This window comes from Cebidichthys violaceus, unplaced genomic scaffold, assembly GCF_023349555.1.
Source record: "Cebidichthys violaceus isolate CVI_PGR_0920_01 unplaced genomic scaffold, fCebVio1.0.p SCAF_14, whole genome shotgun sequence".
NCBI classification, from domain to species: domain Eukaryota; kingdom Metazoa; phylum Chordata; class Actinopteri; order Perciformes; family Stichaeidae; genus Cebidichthys; species Cebidichthys violaceus.
In genome coordinates this window covers 5,864,611-5,888,992 of record NW_027176307.1, presented here as the reverse complement: position 1 = coordinate 5,888,992, position 24,382 = coordinate 5,864,611, and the positions used below count along the sequence as shown (strand labels likewise).

The 24,382-nt window shown below is 41.9% G+C and overlaps 1 protein-coding gene across 1 annotated transcript; it reads right to left on the bottom strand.

Moving 5' to 3' along the window:
* On the bottom strand, nucleotides 1–21,781 carry stxbp6l (syntaxin binding protein 6 (amisyn), like). Its single transcript, XM_068708612.1, has 7 exons — nucleotides 21,538–21,781; nucleotides 20,586–20,753; nucleotides 7,813–7,943; nucleotides 7,418–7,727; nucleotides 7,231–7,329; nucleotides 1,223–1,380; nucleotides 1–1,051 (listed from the first exon to the last, which is right to left on the bottom strand). Exons 2-7 carry the CDS (start codon nucleotides 20,737–20,739, stop codon nucleotides 1,028–1,030), a joined length of 876 nt encoding a protein of 291 aa, XP_068564713.1. The 5' UTR covers nucleotides 20,740–20,753; nucleotides 21,538–21,781; the 3' UTR covers nucleotides 1–1,027.
* Between the last annotated feature and the right edge of the window lie 2,601 nt (nucleotides 21,782–24,382).

The window sequence follows — 24,382 nt, the reverse complement described above, 5'->3', positions numbered from 1 at the left end:
TTTCAGGTCCAGGCTTATTTATTTAGTTCAAAGAGAGGAGTGGGAACATTGTCACTAAGTTAATACATCAGAGACATTTACGGTACATCACACACATTAAACTGTAGCCAAAAGCTAAGCTTGATTAGCATTACTTCCCTCATCAAAGTACTCCAAGTGGAAATTAGATCACGCTTAAAAAACAAATACTACACCCACTGTTTCAATCAGCATTACAGCTATGTATGGAAAGGAGTGATGCAAACCTGAAGGGTTTCAACTGTCACCCTGACTTTTTTTACACAGACCAGCTTCATTTGCCTTGCTCACAATAACATTTCTCTCAATGAAAAATTCTCAATTTACCTGAACCACCTTCACTCAACTCTCAAAGACAGGACCTCTAACACAAACTTCAAAAATGGACCAGAAGACACAGACCAGAAGACACGGACCAGAAGACACAGACCAAAAAGACACAGACCAGAAGACACAGACCAAAAAGACACAAACCAGAAGTGACAGGTTGATGAATGTTCAGGAATCATTGATATAATCCTAGATATAACACAATGTTGATAACATGATACTTCACTGTCTACACACTACAAACATACACATTAGGAACACAGAATTATGACAATGGTGAGTAACATTAAATCAAACGTTTAGTGCAATTAAATCCAACGAAGTCCAAACCACGAGGAGACACATTACCGGAAAGAAATACCACTCACCCTGAGCAGTACTTCCTGTCACACAGCCCCTATTTATTCAAACAATATAATAAGTAATAGGTCAAAACAATTCAATGACTAATTATACAAAAAACAATGTTAAATAACTGCAGCTTAAATATACAAGTCCAGATTTTTTCTCATAATGGACAGGTGAACTCACAAGGACAGAGTATTTAGTTTTCTGCTGCACTCAGTTATATACGTTCATGACGAGTTAGCTGTATCTGCTGGGCCCAGACTGTGTTAGTGTCCATGTTACAGGATTCATCTTCAACTTCTGAAGAGCTCCATTCATCCACCAACAGACTCTACTTTGAATGCTTCAGGGCCATCTGCATGGGAATTAAAACAACGTAGAATAAACAAATACAAATACAGTCAATATACAAATCTGAACTTTGTAATTTATATTACATATATAGTCAAGTTAAATGTATGTATATGTATATATATATATATATATATATATATATATTGTAAATATAGCTGTATGTTTATGTCACCTTGTGAACAGTGTCTGCAAACTGCTGGGTTTTGTGCATCAGTTCTGCAGTCTTGTCCTCAGCACGAGTCAGTCTCTCTCCACGCTGCCCCAGAACCACATTCAACCTGTGGACTACATTACCCATAGGGCTCCATGTGACACCCTGCCCTGGCTGACCTGTTCATACACACAAAATAAGAAAACATATATCAAAAAGATATTTATTAACGTGAGCAGTCAGAGTAATATGTTGTCTTTTCATTTTTGTTACTGAAGGGTGTATGGCATGTAACAGAGAAACACTCATCAACATCAGGTCGGTGACTGTTGTGACCACATTGTCACAGAGACCTGGCTCCATCATTTATCCCGAATCAAGCTGCACTTGATGGGTGGACCGAAGAACAGAGAGCAGGACTTCGGTGGACCAGAGGAGGAAAATTCTGTGTTTACATCATAATGCTTGGTGCTCAAACACAGTCAAAGTTGATAGACAATTTTTCCCTGATATCAAATTTTTAATGTTAAGATGTCGGCCATATTATCTAACCAGATAATTATTGTGTTGCTGTTGTTTAAATTCCTCCTGATGCAAATTGTAATGTAGCAAATCGGCCTCAACTGCATTTTGATGTGCAACTCTGTGACCCAGAAGTTGATCTTAGCACTCCATCTTTGAAGGACATTCCAATTTTCCTGTCAAATCTTGAGGATCAAGGATCGAAGAGGCTTGCCGGAGGAGCTGAAAGCTGCAGATTTATTTTCAAAGACTCTGACATATAAAACAGGTGTGAAACGCAGCTGGAATAGTCACAAAATATGGCAAGACTCTATGGTGTAACAGTTCTTTATGTTGTCATAAGTTGTAGTTATTTAAAATGATCAAACTTTCTGCTCTTCAGTTTGTGTAGCTCCATGTAAGGTGAATAGTTGCTACACTTCCACGACGAGGCTGTCGCTGGCAAATGACAACACAATTAACAAATTCCTTATTTTGAGTTATCTTTCTTTAACTGCAAAGACTGATTGCAAACTGCTTAAAAGGTTAGGCATGAGGTGCTGTTGAACTGTAACTTGGTGCCTTGCTGCAGCCTGGCACATCTCCCACCCATTACACTGCCCCTGTCAGCGGGTTCAATGGTGCGCCGCGCTGCCTATCAGTCTCAAAGCACTGGGCTTCTTAAAGACCGCCTATTGTGTCGACCTCCCAGAAATAAACAAAGTGTCTTCTCATCTCACCGCCACATCACAGAGAGGCCTTTCTGCTGCAGCAAAGAGGTGCCACACATAGGACAATAGACAAAAAGACAGAAGGGAAAATGACCCAGAAGGACACAAGCCCAGGATGATATGACCTGAGAAATCATGGTGGTATACAGGGAAGGTAGGGAGGAAACCTGTGAAGGGAAGTGTGTCGTTTTCAATCCCAGAAAACACAAACCAATTTAATTCTAAATGTCCCTGACAAAAAGAAGCAGACACCAAAGTCTTCCTGTTTAGTGAAGAAAAGTGTTTGTAGTTTCTGACCATTGACTCCACTGACCATCTTCTTTGCAGAGTTTTAATGGATTTGAGATGCTTACGCACTCTAAAATATCTCTCTATGCTTAAAATCCATTTTGAGGTGTAGGAATTCTGAGCATCCTGAAAAAATGTTGCTTTTCGTCCTTGGGTACACTTCTCATGCATCTGGTGGAACAGCTTCGAATTAGCTTCTCTGCACTGACTTCCTTTAAAATCAAGAATTTAATTTAAAATCCTTCTCCTCAGGTACAAAGCACTAATTGGTCAGGCACCATCATATCTTAAAGAGCTTATAGTACCATACTATCCTACTAGAGAGCTGCGCTCCGTAAATTCAGGGTTACTTGTTATTCCTAGAGTCTTAAAAAGTAGGATGGGAGCCAGAGCCTTCAGTTATCAAGCTCCTCTTCTGTGGAACCAGCTTCCAGTTTCAGTCCGGGAGACACAACATTTAAGAGTAGGCTTAAGACTTTCCTTTTTGATAACGCTTATAGTTAGGGCTGGTTCAGACTCGCCTTGGACCAGCCTGACACCAACTGCTTCAACTATTGTTATTATTTGTAAATTGTAATGGACTTCTATTTGTATAGCGCTTTTTTAGTATTCTGACTACTCAAATCACTTTAACACTACATGCCATCATTATAGAGCCAAATCCAGGTCAATAGTTTTAATCATTTGAAAAAAAAATTGAAACTTCAAGTTCAAATTTTGGTCTTGAACTTTGAAAAATACAACAATGTATTCAAAATAAAAATGAGTAAAGGAAAAGTTGTTTGGGTTAAATATAACTTTGATTCAGTTCTGGAATTGTTTTGAATAAAATATAAGACTTGAGGTCTTATATGTTTCAGATTCAGATTGTATTTTTTCAGACTTATGGCCTTTCTGGTTTGGGGGGTGGCATCAACTGAGAGGGGCATTTAATCATGAGTGACAGCATAACAAAGAAGGCTGAGGACCTTCCTCAACCATGTTGCCTTCAGGAAATGTAGGTACCACGAGAATTATGACTCAATACTTTCTATACATTACATTCACGGGATTGGAAGTAAAAAGATTGACACCAGTGACAAAGTTATGTTTAGCAAGCTGTTTTAGACCCTACTTGGCACGAATCGCAGTATAGGAGTGTGCTCTACTGTCCTGCTCGTGCCACAACCAGTCTTTGTCTCTCTCCGAGCCCTCTCGCGCCTCCGTCACTAGCAGGGTTTAAATACAACACAGTGAGGCCAAAATCAGGATGCGTTTCAGCTGGGCCTAATTAAGTCTCTTCCCAGCCCCGTTCCCTGAACCACTCCCCCACTCTGTCCCCTCTGCAGCTGAGCCCACACACGCCCCGCCGCCATAAGGCGCAATAAACTATGCCAGATCGTGCCGTTCTGATATCTGACGTTTCGCACTTCAGAGGGACCGGGATGGTGCGCCTGTCGAACCTGCATGAGTCAGGCGAGGCTGCCGGTGGACACCTCGTCTCCACGCTGACCACGTTACGCATGCGTAAGTCCGACAGTGCCGCTCTAGCAAGGGTCTGAGGGGGTGCCTCAGAGATTGAGTGGGTTTTGGCCAGGACCCTCCTCCGCCGCGGTGGGGTACCTAATCCTGAGAACGTGAGCCTTCCTCAGGGGAACCACGGCGTTGTCCTTCAGGACAAAAAGCCATTCGAATACGACCTCAGATCAGACGAGACAACCCGCTGAAAGTAATATGCATACAGCATATTACTAAGTGGAGGAAAAGAAACTAACCAGGATTGCCTCAGTAGCGAAGAGGGAAGAGCCCAGCTCCAATTCTCCATCCGATGTGCGGATTGGGGAAATGTGGCACTAAGTGCTCGCTGCACCCTCTGCCCTCTGCTCTCAACGCGACTGTCGACCGGGGCTGACTCTCCTCAGTGCGCCCTAACTGGGTTGCGTCGCCAGGGCAGGGATTGGCTCAAGTAAAAATCGCCACGGCTCTGCGGCGATGTCGGCAACCCACCCGACCCGTCTTCAAACACGGACCAAGCAGTCTAACACACGCGCAAGTCAGAGGGTGATGCAAACTAAGTGCCGCAGTTAAATTTACCAATGACCTGTGTCTTTCCTCTCTGATCCCTGGTGAGACAGGTTGTGCCCGTCACATGCAATGCTTTGGTAGGTATTAACTTTAGTTTTGTTAAGTTGAGGCATAGCTGCTGTGGGTTTTACTCTAGGTCCGGCTCCATAGCGACCCTCGCTTCCCTGTGTTGAGCTTTCCGGATGGAAAGGAGAGGAGGCAGGAGAGGCGCTGACTGCCACTGCTGTTATGTTTCATTTGTTTTTGTTTAGTCTTTAGTTTACTAGCTGGTCTTTGTTAGTGTTAGTTCATTGTGTTACCCTCTGTTAGCCCTTGTGGCGCTCATTGCTTTTCCCCAAGAAATTAATAGTAGATTCTTGTAGCTGCCATGCGACGCTAACATTATGTGCTGAACACCTGTTTTCTGTCTGTCTCTCTGTCTGTCTCTCTGTCGGCCACGTGGCGAAGCGTGGCCGCCCAGACAGTGGTAGTTTTCTTTGCACTCCCTCCACAAATTGTTTCTTTACCCTTTGCTTTGCAGTGTGTGTGTGTGTAGGGCACCGGAGCATGGTGAGTATTCTGTCCCAGTATAACTTTCCCCTCTCTGTCTGCGGCTACGACCGTTTACCCTTTAGCACTCCTCTCTTTTATTGTAACTTGTGTCACGAAGTGTACTTGATAGTCACATTACTATTACTGCTTATATTATGATCGTCCTGTTATATCCACTACTGCTGCTGACGTCGACTTGGACTGCGAGGAATCTGGGTGTGACCCTGGATGGCCAACTGTCATTCTCAGCAAACATTGCATCGGTTACACGCTCCTGCAGATTCCTGCTCTACATCAGGAGGATTCGCCCCTTCCTCACTGACGAGACGGCGCAGGTGCTCATCCAGGCTCTTGTCATCTCCCGCCTGGACTACTGCAACTCACTAGTTGCTGGAGCCCCGGCGTCGGCCATCAGACCTCTGGAGCTTGTCCAGAAAGCTGCAGCTAGTCTGTGTTCAATCACCCCAAGTTCTCCCACACAACTTCCCTTCTCCGTTCTCTACACCGGTTCCCTGTAAGACACTGGCATTCAGTTTAAGACTCTGGTGCTAGCCTAACAGCTTCTTCCTATCTCCATGCCATGGTCAAGCCCTACACCCCCGCCCGACCACTTCGCTCTGCTACCTCGGGGCGATTGGTTGCCTCGGGGCGATTGGTTGCCCCGTCGCTCGGAGGTCCTTCGGCTTTTTTCTGTCCTGGCCCCACAGTGGTGGACTGAACTCCCCACTGACGTCAGGACAGCAGAGTCGCTACCCATCTTTCGGCATTACCCTGAGCCTTCCACATAGTACTTATTGTATTCATATTAGTTTGTTGCACTATTGTATTCATATTAGTTTGTTGCACTTATTGTATTCGTATTGGCTTGTTTTTGCACTGTACTTTTGCACTGGTTTATGCTCTGGTTCATGCTCTTAGATGCTTGTGTAAACAAGAAGATGCACTTATGACTTCTGGTGACTATTAGTTCTCTTGAATACCTATGTTGAATACACTTATTGTAAGTCGCTTTGGATAAAAGCGTCTGCTAAATGACAGTAATGTAATGTAATGCTGCTGTTATTATTAGTCTGATGGGTGGGGGATGAGTTAAAGAGTCTTACAGCCAGAGGAAAGAAGCTATTTTGACTGGTGGAACGGCAGCTGATACTTACTGTATCTTTTTCCAGATGGCAGCAGAGTGAACATGTTGTGGCTGGGTGGGTTTTTTTCTTTTAATATCCCTTTAGCTCTTCGCAGGCTCCTCTCCTTAACAATATCACTGATGCTCAGAAGATGGATGCAAATGATTTTCTGGGCGTTTTTTATCACAATCTGTAGAGCCCCACCTCAGCTCCATTGATGTCGACAGGGATGTGTGTCTTCGTCTCCTTTTTTCTAAAATAAACAATCAGCTCCTTGGTTTTACTGACTTTTTTCTGAGCACCATTCTGCAAGGTTGTTAATTTCTTCTTTATAGGATGTATCATTGTTTGTAATTTGGCCAATGCCTGTAGTGTCATCTGCAAACTGTTGTGAAGTTTGCAGATGACACTTCAGTCATGTTTGGGGAAGCAGTCGTGGGTGTACAGTGTGAACAGGAGGGGGCTGAGCACACAGCCCTGGGGGGATCTGGTATTCAACAATAGAGTCTAGTATTCTTTACCTTTATCTGTCCAGCTTTGTTGTCCTTGTCCCTAGCTGTTATTGATATTTCTGTGTAAGTACAAGAGAGATGCAAGAGTCTAATTCCTTGTATGGGCACATGTACTCGGCCAATAAAGGTGTTTTTGATTCTGATTTTCTCAGACTTGACAATAGCTCCTCCAGAGCCCAAGAAGGAACTATAAGGCTCTTTTCGTGGTATTGACCATAACTAATGAACCTACATGATCTGTAAATGCACTTTAGCCCCCCATTTCATCACTGCCTTACCTCGAGCGGGTGATCGACTTTGGTTCGCAACCATCATATTCTTCATACGATTCAAGAACGCTTTGCAGCGGTAGATGACCAGATTCATTGTGCAGGCATCTGAAAGAACACAATAAAATGGGCTCATTCACACATCAGCTAAATGATTCCCAACATATCATAAACCTCAATAATCATGTGACACTACCTCCTGTTAGTTTGGATTGGCAGTTGATGAACTCTGTCTGTCTTGGAGGAATGTAGCTCTTCCGTCGGGCCTGCAGGGTTCTGATTGCAGAGTCTGGTGAGGAGTCACTGGGACCACCTCCGAACTTGTGGTGAGCGCATTGACTTGCTCCCCTTTGGTGGCCGATCTTGCCCAGACTTCCTGCTTTCCCTTCCCAGTAGGTCTGGCAGGCGTGGTACAGGACTTGGACAAAGATACACTTTTCTGCTGATGAGCTGGCTACCCACTGGTCCACAGCATTGTCAAACACCAGGTCGAACTCTGGGCTGTCCTGAAAGAGCAGGATACAGGCAGAACAAAGTCGATATGTTGATAGATCACTACTAGTAAGAACAGAATGTCCACATGCTGCTGACCTTATTGGGGTTGATGCCATTGACCTGTCGGAGCTGCTCCACCATCCACTGGGACCTTCTGGTGAAGGAGGAGGAGCCACCAAACTGCTTCACCTTTATAATGAAGAGCTGATGTGGTCTTGTGTTGGTCACTAGGTAAATCATATACAAAATATGATATCCTTATTAAAAGCCTTCAATAATAGTAAAAAAAAAATAATAAGCATAATAGCTGCACAAAAGACACTAGGAATGACTTATGGAAGGCCATTAGTCAAATCTTGACTTTTTTTACCTTGATAATTTATAATTTTAGTCCGAACAGTGAAGCTCCCCACGATGTTACTTAACCCTTAAACCTGATATTATGTTTAGGGTTTTGACTCTAAATATGAGTAATATAACCTTCATCAAACGTGCACAAAGTTTGAGGCATAGGGAGGGGTTATCACGTCCGTACTTAAATACATATTAGTGTAACTAGGTGGTATATAATAAAACATTACTGCAAAAAAATTCCTGAATAAATGTTCTCTGAACCTTGTCCTCTTAATCAACCAGAAAACTGCAATAACTGCAAAACTAATGCAGCTTGAAGCACAGATTAAAGACACAATGGAAATTAAAGCTGCAAGCAGCATTGATTGGGCCCTCGCAACTTCACGCACGTCGAGGGTACTGGCAGGACTCTGCTTGACGTGGCCATACATTTCTGTGACCGTCAGACTCTGGATGACGCGGCCATGCATTTCTGTGACCATCATACACTGCGTGCACGAGTTAGATGATTTTTCCTGCGTTGATCAGCAGCGTAGCAAGATCATGTTGCCAGGTCTTAAGCCTCAAATGTTTTAAGTGTACCTCCAATACAATCATAGATGTAAGCCTGTTAAGATCTTTAAGAAAATGAATGTGCGTGAATGCACTTCAATGTTTGAAATATAACAGACTGTCAGTTTACTGTGACGAAGTTCAACTCCCTACAGTGTCCTGCTGATTGTATTTGGACTTACATGAAAGTTAACAGAACAGCAGTGTCATTTCCTTTTACTTGAACACTTCAATTTAACACTGTTTTCATTTTAAGCTCTTCTGTAACTTTAGATTGTAGTGTGAAGCATTCATTATAACATTTAACCTGATTCTCATGTAGAAGCTCTGGACAGATCATTTATACTAATGCCCACTGACATGGTTTGGGAACCACTGTTGTCTAACTTTTGCTCTCCAAGCATCTTAGTTTGCACATATTTAGATCAGAGAAGTCTTTTTCTCATGGTGTGTCCACAAACCCTTTTATTAAGTTCAGTGTTCTGGCTGCTGTAATTATAGAATCCTGCTTACGTCCGTGGTTGCCAGTAGGTGGTGCTGTGACAATGAGTTAATATTGGCCTGCAGATGTCCTAAAATCATGACAGTAATCAAGCATGTCAACTTTGGGACAGTTTTGACAAAGTACAGTTGAGTTACAACAGATTGATGGATGATGGCGAACCATGTAAAATGGCCGATACACCAAGTCCATGTTTGATGAATTCTAAAGCTTTTCGTAACTTTTAATCGCAAAGGTCTTTAGATTGTTCTGACCAAATTCTAAGTTGATCGGATTAATTCCCTAGGAGGAGTTCGTAGTGCAGCACATGGAAATGGAAAAAAACAGGAGAAATTCATACAAAATTCAAAATGGCTGACTTCCGGTTGGGTTTAGAGCATGGACCCCTAAGACTTTTTGTTAAGTCTACATGTGATACATCTGCTTACCAAATTTTATACAGCTAGGTGAAACGTACTGTGAGGGCTGCATCGTCAAAAAATTGTAGGGGGCGCTTTCGAGCCAACTTGCCACTCTGAAGCATTAAAATCAAATCAGATAACTACATTCAGAATTTTAAATGTGTTTGACAAGTTTGGTTACGTTTTGAGCATTTTTAGCCCCTCAAAAACACCTTTGTTTTTCGTGGCGAAGAATGCGTCGCCACGGCAACGGCCTTTCACGAAACAACAACCTTTGAGTAACTTTTCATCACAAAGATCTTTAGATTGTACTGACCAAATTTGAAGTTGATTTGATTAATTCCCTAGGAGGAGTTCGTTAAAGTAGAGCGCCTGGAAATTGAAAAAACGACACTAGAAATTCATACAAAATTCAAAATGGCTGACTTCGGGTTGGTTTAGGGCATGGCCCCAAGATACTTTTATTTAAGTCCACATGTGATACATATTCCTACCAAATTTCATACATCTAGGTCTAACGTACTGCGAGGGCTGCTTTGTCGAAATATTGTAGGGGGCGCTATTGAGCCGACTCTCCACTCTAGAGCAATAGAACCATAACATGTAACTAAACTTTTGGCTTTAAATCTGTGTGCCAAGTTTGCTTATGTTTCAAGCATTTTTAACCCCTCAAAAGCATCTTCGTTTTTCACGGCGAAGACTGCGTCGCCGCGGCAACGGCGTTCGACGAAACATCAAAAGCTTCACGAACTGGCATTATGAACTTCTTATATTTGTGTGGAACTAATTTGATGTTCATCAGATTTATCTACCAAGAGAAACATGCCAAAGTATAGAGACTTTTACTTCCTGTTACCAGTAGGTGGCGCTATGACTATTATACAAAATTGTTCTGTAGATGTCTTCAGGACCACAGACTCATCAAACATGGGAAATCTGGTAAAGGTCTGATGATGTGGAGTAGAGTTACATCAGTTTATTCGTTCATGGCGAAGGATCGAAATTCGCAGAGCCGCCACGTCGCCACGCTTCGACAACTTCCTACAATTTTCACAATGAAGCATTATCAAGGTCTTAAGGCTTTTGTGACAAAATTTGAGAGGGATCCGATTAATCTGTGAGCAGTAGGGTGTCAAAGTACACAACCTATGACTTCCTGTTGCCACTAGGTGGCGCTATTACTATGATTCTAAATTGTCATATACATGTGTTCAGGGTCAGGATGTTATGACATATGAGAAATTTGGAGCAGATTAGGCAATGTACAGCCGAGTTATAACAACTTCCTGTTTCATGGCGAATGGTGTTTATTTGCCGCCACGCCACGGACACATAGTTCGATAACTTTTTGATCTTTGAGTATCATTTCACTGCCAAGGTCTCAAGAGCATACTGACCAAATCTGAAGGCAATCGGGTTTAATCTCTAGGAGGAGTTTGTTAAAGTACGGCGCCTTGAAACGGTCCAAAAACGTCATAAAATTCAAAATGGCCGACTTCCTGTTTGGTTTAGGATATACCTCCTTTTGACTTTTTTGTACGTCCCATCACGTTCCACATACCTACCAAATGTCATACAGCTAGGTGAAACTCAAAGTTGGGGCTACTCTGTAGGGGGCGCTATCGAGCCAAAATGTCATGCCGCAGCTGGACACCCCAATAATACTGGAATTTTCACCACGATTGAATTTTGTGCCAAATTTCAAAAGATTCCCAGTATCCCAAGCACCTTCTTTTTGCGATGAAACTGGTACGATAATAATAATAATTAAAGCTGCAAGCAGCATTGATCGGGCCCTCGCAACGTCACACACGTCGAGGGTACTGGCAGGACTCTGGTTGATGCGGCAATGCATTTCTGTGACCATCATACACTGCATGCACAAGTTAGATGATATTTCCTGCGTCGACCAGCAGCATAGCAAGACCATGTTGCCAGGTCTTAAGCCTCAAATGTTTTGAGTGTACCTCCGATACAATCATAAATGTAAGCCTGTTAAGATCATTAAGAAAATGAACGTGTGAATGTGCTTCAGTATTTGTAACATAACAGACTGTCAGGTTACTGGGATGGAGTTCAACTCCCTGCAGTGTCCTACTGATTGTATTTGGACTTACATGAAAGTTAACAGAACAGCAGTGTCATTTGTTTTCACTTGAACACTTTAATTTGACACTGTTTTCATTTTAAGCTCTTCTGTAACTTTAGATTGTAGTGTGAAGCATTCATTGTAACATTTAACCTGATTCTCATGTAGAAGCTCTGGACAGATCATTTATACTAATGCCCACTGACATGGTTTGAAAAACTTTTGTTCTCCAAGCATCTTAGTTTGCACATATTTAGATCAGAGAAGTCTTTTTCTCATGGTGTGCCCACAAACCCTGTTTGGGCCGCTGTTATTACAGAATTCCGTTTACGTCCGTGGTTGCCAGTAGGTGGCGCTATGACTATGAGTTAATATTGGCATGCAGAAGACCTAAAATCACGACAGCAATCAAGCATGTCAAGTTTGGGGCAGTTTTGACAAAGTAAGGTTGAGTTACAAAAGCTTGATGGATGATGGCAAATCATGTAAAATTGCCGCGACACCAAGTCCATGTTATCCGATGAAACATCAAGCTTTTAGTAACTTTTAATCGTTAAGGTCTTTAGGTTGTTCTGACCGAATTCTAAGCTGATCGGATTATTTCCCTAGTAGGAGTTCGTAGTGCAGCACCTGGAAAAGGAAATAAAACCACAAGAAATTCATACAAAATTCAAATTGGCTGACTTCCGGTTGGGTTTAGAGCATGGACCCTACGACTTTTTTTTAAGTCTACATGTGATACACCTGCTTACTTAATTTCATACATCTAGGTGAAACATACTGCGAGGGCTGCATCGTCGAAATATTGTAGGGGGCGCTATCGAGCCGAGTTGCCACTCTGGAGCATTAAAATCACATCAGATAACTACATTCAGGATTTTAAATGTGTGTGACAAGTTTGATTTTGTTTTGAGTATTTTTAGCCCCTCAAAAACACCTTTGTTTTTCATGGCGAGGAATGCATCGCCACAGCAACGGCATTTCACAAAACAACAAGCTTTGAGTAACTTTTAATCACAAAGGTCTTTAGATTGTTCTGACCAAATTCTAAGTTGATCTGATTAGTTCCCTGGGAGGAGTTCGTTAAAGTAGAGCGCCTGGAAATTGAAAAAACGACACTAGAAATTCAGACTAAATTCAAAATGGCTGACTTCCGGTTGGGTTTAGGGCATGGCTCCAAGAGACTTTTATTTAAGTCCACATGTGATACATGTGCCTACCAAATTTTGTTAATCTATGTGAAACGTACTGCGAGGGCTGCTTCGTCGAAATTTTGTAGGGGGCGCTATTGAGCCGATTTAACACTTTGATTGAATAAAATCATATTATAGAACTACATTTTGGCCTTCTGATCTGTGTGTCAAGTTTGCTTGTGTTTCGAGCTTTTTTAACCTCTCCAAATGACCATCGTTTTTCACGGCGAAGACTGCGTTACCACGGCAACGGCGTTTGACGAAACATCAAAAGCTTAGAGAACTGGCATTATGAACTTCTTACATTTGTGTGGAACAAATTTGATGTTGATCTGATTTTCCAACTAAGAGAAACAAGCCAAAGTATAAAGACTTTAACTTACTGTTGCCAGTAGGTGGCGCTATGACTATGATTCAAAATTGGCTTGCAGATGTGTTCAGGCCTGGAGTTTAATCAAACATGTGAAATCTGGTAAAGATCTGATGATGCAGAGTCGAGTTACATCAGTTTATTCGTTCATGGCGAAGGATCGAAATTCGCAGAGCCGCCACGTCGCCACGCTTCGACAACTTCCTACAATTTTCACAATGAAGCATTATCAAGGTCTTAAGGCTTTTGTGACAAAATTTGAGAGGGATCCAATTAATCTGTGAGCAGTAGGGTGTCAAAGTACACAACCTATGACTTCCTGTTGCCACTAGGTGGCGCTATTACTATGATTCAAAATTGTCATATACATGTGTTCAGGGTCAGGATGTTATGACATATGAGAAATTTGGAGCAGATTAGGCAATGTACAGCCGAGTTACAACAACTTCCTGTTTCATGGCGAATGGTGTTTTTTTGCCGCCACGCCACGGACACATAGTTCGATAACTTTTTGATCTTTGAGTATCATTTCACTGCCAAGGTCTCAAGAGCATACTGACCAAATCTGAAGGCAATCGGGTTTAATCTCTAGGAGGAGTTCGTTAAAGTACGGCGCCTTGAAACGGTCCAAAAACGTCATAAAATTCAAAATGGCCGACTTCCTGTTTGGTTTAGGATATACCTCCTTTTGACTTTTTTGTACGTCCCATCACGTTCCACATACCTACCAAATTTCATACAGCTAGGTCAAACCCAAAGTTGGGGCTACTCTGTAGGGGGCGCTATCGAGCCAAAATGTCATGCCGCAGCTGGACACCCCAATAATACTGGAATTTTCACCACGATTGAATTTTGTGCCAAATTTCAAAAGATTCCCAGTATCCCAAGCACCTCCTTTTTGCGATGAAACTGGTACGATAATAATAATAATAATAATAATAATAATAAAAAACATTAGAATAACAATAGGTCCTCCGCTCCGACTACGTCGGTGCTCGGGCCCTAATAATAAAAAGCATTAGAATAACAATAGGTCCTCCGCTCCGACTACGTCGGTGCTCGGGCCCTAATATTAATAATAATAATAATAATAATAAAAAACATTAGAATAACAATAGGTCCTCCGCTCCGACTACGTCGGTGCTCGGGCCCTAATAATAATAATAATAATTAAAGCTGCAAGCAGCATTGATCGGGCCCTCGCAACGTCACATACGTCGATGGTACTGGCAGGACTCTGGTTGATGCGGCAATGCATTTCTGTGACCATCATACACTGCATGCACAAGTTAGATGATATTTCCTGCGTCGACCAGCAGCATAGCAAGACCATGTTGCCAGGTCTTAAGCCTCAAATGTTTTGAGTGTACCTCCGATACAATCATAAATGTAAGCCTGTTAAGATCATTAAGAAAATGAACGTGTGAATGTGCTTCAGTATTTGTAACATAACAGACTGTCAGGTTACTGGGATGGAGTTCAACTCCCTGCAGTGTCCTGCTGATTGTATTTGGACTTACATGAAAGTTAACAGAACAGCAGTGTCATTTGTTTTTACTTGAACACTTTAATTTGACACTGTTTTCATTTTAAGCTCTTCTGTAACTTTAGATTGTAGTGTGAAGCATTCATTGTAACATTTAACCTGATTCTCATGTAGAAGCTCTGGACAGATCATTTATACTAATGCCCACTGACATGGTTTGAAAAACACTGTTGATTAACTTTTGTTCTCCAAGCATCTTAGTTTGCACATATTTAGATCAGAGAAGTCTTTTTCTCATGGTGTGCCCACAAACCCTGTTTGGGCCGCTGTTATTATAGAATTCTGTTTACGTCCGTGGTTGCCAGTAGGTGGCGCTATGACTATGAGTTAATATTGGCATGCAGAAGACCTAAAATCACGACAGCAATCAAGCATGTCAAGTTTGGGGCAGTTTTGACAAAGTAAGGTTGAGTTACAAAAGCTTGATGGATGATGGCGAATCATGTAAAATTGATGCTACACCAAGTCCATGTTATCCGATGAAACATCAAGCTTTTAGTAACTTTTAATCGTTAAGGTCTTTAGGTTGTTCTGACCAAATTCTAAGATGATCGGATTATTTCCCTAGGAGAAGTTCGTAGTGCAGCACCTGGAAAGGGAAATAAAACCACAAGAAATTCATACAAAATTCAAATTGGCTGACTTCCGGTTGGGTTTAGAGCATGGACCCCTAAGACTTTTTTTTAAGTTTACATGTGATACACCTGCTTACTTAATTTCATACATCTCGGTGAAACGTACAGGGAGGGCTGCATTGTCGAAATATTGTAGGGGGCGCTATCGAGCTGAGTTGCCACTCTGAAGCATTAAAATCACATCAGATAACTACATTCAGGATTTTAAATGTGTGTGACAAGTTTGATTTTGTTTTGAGTATTTTTAGCCCCTCAAAAACACCTTTGTTTTTCATGGCGAGGAATGCATCGCCACGGCAACGCATTTCACGAAACAACAAGCTTTGAGTAACTTTTAATCACAAAGGTCTTTAGATTGTTCTGACCAAATTCTAAGTTGATCTGATTAGTTCCCTGGGAGGAGTTTGTTAAAGTAGAGCGCCTGGAAATTGCAAAAACGACACTAGAAATTCAGACTAAATTCAAAATGGCTGACTTCCGGTTGGGTTTAGGGCATGGCCCCAAGAGACTTTTATTTGAGTCCACATGTGATACATGTGCCTACCAAATTTTGTTAATCTATGTGAAACGTACTGCGAGGGCTGCTTCGTCGAAATTTTGTAGGGGGCGCTATTGAGCCGATTTGACACTCTGATTGAATAAAATCATATCATATAACTACATTTTGGCCTTGTGATCTGTGTGTCAAGTTTGCTTGTGTTTCGAGCTTTTTTAACCTCTCCAAATGACCATCGTTTTTCACGGCGAAGACTGCGTTACCACGGCAACAGCGTTCGACAAAACATCAAAAGCTTGGAGAACTGGCATTATGAACTTCTTACATTTGTGTGGAACAAATTTGATGTTGATTTGATTTTCCAACGAAGAGAAACAAGCCAAAGTGTAAAGACTTTAACTTACTGTTGCCAGTAGGTGGCGCTATGACTATGATTCAAAATTGTCATATACATGTGTTCAGGGTCAGGATGTTATGACATCTGAGAAATTTGGATCAGATTAGGCAATGTACAGCCGAGTTACAACAACTTCCTGTTTCATGGCGAATGGTGTTTTTTTGCCGCCACGGACACATAGTTCGATAACTTTTGATCTTTGAGTATCGTTTCACTGCCAAGGTCTCAAGAGCATACTGACCAAATCTGAATGCAATCGGGTTTAATCTCTTGGAGGAGTTCGTTAAAGTAGAGCGCCTGGAAATTGAAAAAACGACACTAGAAATTCAGACTAAATTCAAAATGGCTGACTTCCGGTTGGGTTTAGGGCATGGCTCCAAGAGACTTTTATTTAAGTCCACATGTGATACATGTGCCTACCAAATTTTGTTAATCTATGTGAAACGTACTGCGAGGGCTGCTTCGTCGAAATTTTGTAGGGGGCGCTATTGAGCCGATTTAACACTCTGATTGAATAAAATCATATTATAGAACTACATTTTGGCCTTGTGATCTGTGTGTCAAGTTTGCTTGTGTTTCGAGCTTTTTTAACCTCTCCAAATGACCATCGTTTTTCACGGCGAAGACTGCGTTACCACGGCAACGGCGTTCGACGAAACATTAAAAGCTTAGAGAACTGGCATTATGAACTTCTTACATTTATGTGGAACAAATTTGATGTTGATCTGATTTTCCAACTAAGAGAAACAAGCCAAAGTATAAAGACTTTAACTTACTGTTGCCAGTAGGTGGCGCTATGACTATGATTCAAAATTGGCTTGCAGATGTCTTCAGGCCTGGAGTTTAATCAAACATGTGAAATCTGGTAAAGATCTGATGATGCGGAGTCGAGTTACATCAGTTTATTCGTTAATGGCGAAGGATCGAAATTCGCACAGCCGCCACGTCGCCACGCTTCGACAACTTCCTACAATTTTCACAATGAAGCATTATCAACGTCTTAAGGCTTTTGTGACAAAATTTGAGAGGGATCCGATTAATCTGTGAGCAGTAGGGTGTCAAAGTACACAACCTATGACTTCCTGTTGCCACTAGGTGGCGCTATTACTATGATTCTAAATTGTCATATACATGTGTTCAGGGTCAGGATGTTATGACATATGAGAAATTTGGAGCAGATTAGGCAATGTACAGCCGAGTTACAACAACTTCCTGTTTCATGGCGAATGGTGTTTATTTGCCGCCACGCCACGGACACATAGTTCGATAACTTTTTGATCTTTGAGTATCATTTCACTGCCAAGGTCTCAAGAGCATACTGACCAAATCTGAAGGCAATCGGGTTTAATCTCTAGGAGGAGTTCGTTAAGGTAGAGCGCCTTGAAACGGTCCAAAAACGTAATAAAATTCAAAATGGCCGACTTCCTGTTTGGTTTAGGATATACCTCCTTTTGACTTTTTTGTACGTCCCATCACGTTCCACATACCTACCAAATTTCATACAGCTAGGTCAAACCCAAAGTTGGGGCTACTCTGTAGGGGGCGCTATCGAGCCAAAATGTCATGCCGCAGCTGGACACCCCAATAATACTGGAATTTTCACCACGATTGAATTTTGTGCCAAATTTCAAAAGATTCCCAGTATCCCAAGCACCTCCTTTTTGCGATGAAACTGGTACGATAATAACAATAATAATAATAATAATAATAATAATAATAAAAAACATTAGAATAACAATAGGTTCTCCGCTCCGACTACGTCGGTGCTCGGGCCCTAATAATAATAATAATAAAAAACATTAGAATAACAATAGGTCCTCCGCTCCGACTACGTCGGTGCTCGGGCCCTAATAATAAAAAACATTAGAATAACAATAGGTCCTCCGCTCCGACTACGTCGGTGCTCGGGCCCTAATAATAATAATAATAATAATAATAATAATAATAATAAAAAACATTAGAATAACAATAGGTCCTCCGCTCCGACTACGTCGGTGCTCGGGCCCTAATAATAATAATAATAAAAAACATTAGAATAACAATAGGTCCTCCGCTCCGACTACGTCGGTGCTCGGGCCCTAAAAACATTAGAATAACAATAGGTCCTCCGCTCCGACTACGTCGGTGCTCGGGCCCTAATAAAACCCCTTAGAAACTCAATAGGGCCTTCGCTGGCCCGACGTTGTCGGTGGCTCGGGCCCTAATAATAATAATACCCCATAGAATTTCAATAGGGCCTTCGCTGGCCCAACGTTGTCGGTGGCTCGGGCCCTAATAATAATTCTTTGAATTACAATAGGGCCTTCGCCCGACTTCGTCGGTGCTCGGGTCCTAATAATAATTCTTTGAATTACAATAGGGCCTTCGCCCGACTTCGTCGGTGCTCGGGCCCTAATAATAATAATTCTTTGAATTACAATAGGGCCTTCGCCCGACTTCGTCGGTGCTCGGGCCCTAATAAAAATACCCCTTAGAATTTCAATAGGGCCTTCGCTGGCCCGACGTTGTCGGTGGCTCGGGCCCTAATAACTCTTACAATTTCAATAGGGCCTTCGCTGGCCCGACGTTGTCGGTGGCTCGGGCCCTAACCAGTACAATTTCAATAGGGCCTTCGCTGGCCCGACGTTGTCGGTGGCTCGGGCCCTAATAAAAAACATTAGAAACTCTATAGGGCTTTCGCTGGCCCGACGTTGTCGGTGGCTCAGGCCCTAATAATAATAATCTTTAGAATCTCAATAGGGCCTTCGCTGGCCCGACGTTGTCGGTGGCTCGGGCCCTAATAATACCCCATAGAATTTCAATAGGGCCTTCGCTGGCCCGACGTTGTCGGTGGCTTGGGCCCTAATTAGAGAACTGCATTCTCAATTAAAGGCACAGCCCTCTAGAATTCCCTAACTGACAGCTCAAAGCAGATTCAGGATTTTAAATTTTTTTTTCCAGTACTGTTTAAACTTGGCCAGAACTGTATCCATGACATCAAGTCATTACCTATGCACTAAAATAAATGTTTGTTTTGCATTCTGTTTTGTTTGTTTAATTTATTTGTTACATGAAATTGTAATGATTACTAAAACTATCAATGCCCATCAAGGGACTGGTGTTGGAACTTCGGCCATATAAATATGTACAGTACATTGGACACTACCTCTGCAATGGTCAATGTTTCTCTGTACTTGTCCCTTACAAATAAAGAAATACCTCGAAATAAAAATATATAGTATTGGCGCTCAGGATTACTGATTAAGAGAAAGTATCCCATTTGTTCTGTATTTCATGGCTTACCCAAATTACCCTATTGTTTCAAGTATTGCCTAACTGAACCTTTGTCTCAATTTGTGTATTTCTTCATGAAAAATGGATGCTCGAACTTCCCTCCCATCTAGGAGACACTATTGTGAACCAAATAGGATTTTAGCCATTCTAGATGTGCAAAGCCTCTATACCTGCACCCCTTATGAGATGGACTGAAAGTCACACTATTTGAGTACTCATTATGAAGGCATTCTGTCCCCTATTGAATTTGTATTGACTCTATCTGAATTTATTTTATTCATGAACATCTTTCAAAACACTGGCTCCTTTTTTCAGAGCGAGGGCGTGGATATGGGCAGTTCTTTTGGGAAAAGAAATGCATCCATAATAACTGTTTAACCCCTTACATTTAAAGGTTTCCCTGTGGTTCTGAGGTTCATCCATGAAATATTTAAGGTACGCAATGGTACATTTAATGAGCTAAATTCTTCTTCCTTTCTTTTACTGCTGAATTTGATTTTGATAATATCAATTTCTTGGGTATGTTTATTTGATATGTCCACACTAATCTACCCCCCAAAAGGTTTTGTGGCTCTATATAGTAACAGGATTGTCATGCCACAAGTTGTCCTTGAAAGTCACACATAAACATTGGTCAGGCAGCAAACGACCGGATGCCTATTTTTGCTCATAATTAATGAAACTACTCTAGACCTAAATTGTTGTACATACTGTATGATACTATTAAAACATAACTTTTCAGTTCAGAAATGACCATTAGCCGTGAAAACGAATAAAGCTTTGCTTTTCACTGTTTCTATTTTGTCTACACTCTAAATGTTAGGCTCTAATGAATGACATCAGCCAGTGAATCGGGGAGTAATTGAACCTCCAGCTGGTCTGCTGATAAGAGAGGCTCTTTCTTACAAGATGAAATTAATGACTTGACAATCAGAGTTTCTCTTACTGAGGGACCTACTTTCATTGTGCTGCCTGTCTGTAAATAACAAACACAATTTACAGACTGTCAATACTTAGCTAATTTTCACTAAATGAAGAAAATCTTAAAAGACAGATTTAACCTGAAACACAGATGAATGTGGCGTAGTCTCCTTGGGCTCCAGTAGGCAGGAAAGACATTCTCTTCCTTTTCCTCCTACGCACCTCCACAGCCACCAACAGCCGCTCATCACGAGGGATGAACACCTCTTTGTTGATAGCAGACTGAATGTTCATTGTAGTCCTGAGACCTGCACAAGTGATGGATGGACATGACTGTGCTTGGCAGGTCACAGTCAGACTAAAATAACCACAGGCTCCAAAATCCGATCAGCTGTTTTCTGCCAACAAGTCTCTATGATGAACATGCTTTGTACATTTTTAACACTTTATTTAGTTTCACTCTCGACTTTATTTATCCCTTCATATGCAAAGACATGACAAATATGAAATCATTTTAAATACATTTAAAATGCATAAAGTCTAGTGCTGAAAGGATTTGTCAATTCATTATTTGTTCAATTGAAAGAAAAATGTATCAACAACAACTTTGAACAATTGTTAAATTAATTTATCAAGCACAAACACCAATTAATCTCTGGCTACAGTTCTCACAGTATCACAGTAAGCTGAATGTTGTTGTGCGTTTTGATCAGTGAAAACATGACAGAGCTACAAGTCACTTTAGTCATTTTGCTACGTTCTGTTATTTCAAAGACTTAAGATTTAATCAATCAATCTGAAAACAAATCAAAAGATCAATCGTTAGTTCAGCATTAATAAAATATATATATATGAAGAATTAGAGTTTTTCTACAACACTTTTTCAGCTGCTGCTGTTAGGCAGAGCTTTATTATATGGATATTTCTATATGAAAAACCAAGTGATTAGCCCACAGTTAAACAGTCATCACAGCAAATAGTAAAGAGGCTAAAGCAGATAATGACGTATTCATCTTTTCATTTCCTTACAGTACATTTCTAATTCATGCTTCTACTGTAGGTCAAAAAGGTTTGACCGACAGGTTAGCCTACCTGTTTTTGTCCGTTTCTTTTAACTCTTGTAGGGGCCTCTAGTAGCCTACAGCCAGATGTCCTTGTTAGTTGAAACGTTAGATTAGTAGCCTGTTATATTATTAAATGTTTTCCAGGATTCCGTCATGAATGTATACCCGCACACACCAAGTGGTGTGCCTTGCTGTGAAGGCACAAAAAAACACAGTCCATCCCATTTCAAGAGGTTGACATGCACGTGGTTTAAGGCTGGAAGTCAGAGAACAGTCACTGGCTGTCACTGACTCTCATAGACAGAGCCAGGGCTGACTAGCACTTTAACAAGAGGGGGGGGGGGGGGGGGGGGGGGGTGCTGCTCTTCTATGAAGATCCAAATTGTTCATTGTTAAAGACTTAGATATCATTATTACAAAACAAATGTGCAGAATAACTATGAACTGCTCAAAATGCTGACCTTCATTCTACTGAGTTGTAACTGCAGAGTTTGTCACTAGAGAGGTGTTTCCACATTTCTCCACTGAAGGGGTAGATGTCTGTGCACTTTTAAATCTGGGATTCAAATGTACGCTGAGCAAGCTAGATCTGGTATGTTGCTGTCTAATATGAAGGACTCCACAATGGCGACCAGGGAGTCACACAGGGTGATGGGGGCAGGTGCCTCTGCATTCTTCTGGAAAACCACAACCATCTCCATTGTCTTTAGAGCGTTGAGCTTAAAGTTGTTTAGTCTGCACCAGGTCACGATATAGTCAATCTCCCTACTGTGTGCGAACTCATCCCAACCAAAGATGAGTCTATATTAATTTTTTCTCTGGTGTTCCGTGATTTCCAGTTCACGAGGAAAGATTTCTTAGCAATATTTAGGGCTGAGGGGAGTAATCACCTGTTTGATTTGTTCCAGTTATTTCTGGATATGTCTCCTAGTAAGCACAGTGAGAGGAATAATGAGAGGCATCTGCCCAGAAAGACGGATAGTGACTCAGAGATTCCTTTCCAAAAGAGTTTAACAGATCTGCAGTGCCAGGTGGTGTGAACTCTATGCTGGAAAACAGCTCTCTCTCTCTCAGTTTTAGTGCTGCTTATATGATTGTCTGAGGCTGGCACCGCCCTGATTTCACGCGTCACTCACACATGGGTCATCTTGTTTTTAGGCACAGAATGTAACTGGTTTGATCCTGTTTTGAACAGGAAGGATTATATAATGTTTGAGTAACTATTTTACGTAAAGCGTCTATGCAATTTATATGTTTAATCACTTATATCATGAAATAAAACAGGTTATATGCGTTAACGGTTACACTTTTAATATCGGAGCAATAGGGGCTATGGTTATGGGGGTTTTGTGGTTTTGTTTGACAGGTGTTTTCCAGTTTTTTTCTCATGAAAAGGCTGGCAGGCTCACAGGTGTTCGTGCTTGAGCTAATTACTAATGTTTATAAACACACAGACTCACAGACTCTCCAACTGCTGCGTCGTCACCATGGGAACCAATGACACACACACACACACACACACACACACACACACACACACTCTCTCTCTTTCTCTGTCTGTCTCTCTCTACACAGTACATATAACTGTCTGTCTGCCTCACTCACTCACTCACTCAGTACATATAACTGTCTGTCTGCCTGTCTCTCTCTCCAAATCACTCAGTCAATGTAACTGTCTGTCTGCCTGTCTCTCTCTCCCACACAGTCAGTCCATCTGACTGTCTGTCTGCCTGTCTCTCTCTCCCACTCACTCAGTACATATAACTGTCTGTCTGCTCTTCTCACTCAATCCAGATGACTGTCTGTCCACCTGTCTCACTCACTCACTCACTCAGTACATATAACTGTTTGTCTGCCTGTCTCACTCACTCACTCAGTTCATATAACTGTCTGTTTGCCTGTCTCACTCACTCACTCAGTTCATATAACTGTCTGTCTGCCTGTCTCTCTCTCCCACACACTCAGTCCATCTGACTGTCTGTCTGCCTGTCTCGCTCTCCAAATCACTCAGTCAATGTAACTGTCTGTCTGCCTGTCTCACTCACTCACTCAGTTCATATAACTGTCTGTTTGCCTGTCTCACGCACTCACTCAGTTCATATAACTGTCTGTCTGCCTGCCTCTCTTTCCCACACACTCAGTCCATCTGACTGTCTGTCTGTCTGCCTGTTTCTCCAAATCACTCAGTCAATGTAACTGTCTGTCTGCCTGTCTCTCTCTCCCACTCACTCAGTACATATAACTGTCTGTCTGCTCTTCTCACTCAATCCAGATGACTGTCTGTCCACCTGTCTCACTCACTCACTCAGTACATATAACTGTCTGTTTGCCTGTCTCACTCACTCACTCAGTTCATACAACTGTCTGTCTGCCTGTCTCTCTCTCTCCCACACACTCAGTCCATCTGACTGTCTGTCTGCCTGTCTCTCTCTCCAAATCACTCAGTCCATCTAACTGTCTGTCTGCCTGTTTTTCTTTCCCACACACTCAGTCCATCTAACTGTCTGTCTGCCTGTCTCTCTCTCCCACACACTCAGTCCATCTAACTGCCGGTCTGCCTGTCTCTCTCTCCCACTCACTCAGTACATATAACTGTCTGTCTGCTCTTCTCATTCAATCCAGATGACTGTCTGTCCTCCTGTCTCCCTCACTCACTCAGTACATATAACTGTCTGTCTGCCTGTTTCACTCACTCACTCAGTACAAATAACTGTCTGTCTGCCTTTCTCACTCTCTCACACTCATTCATTCAGTCTCTCTATCTCTGTCTTCCTGTCATTCTGTGTTTCTCTCTCTGTCTTTCTTTCTGTCTCTCCCTCTCTCCCTCTGGCTCTCTCTCTGCTACCACTACTGCTGCTGTTCATGCTATTACC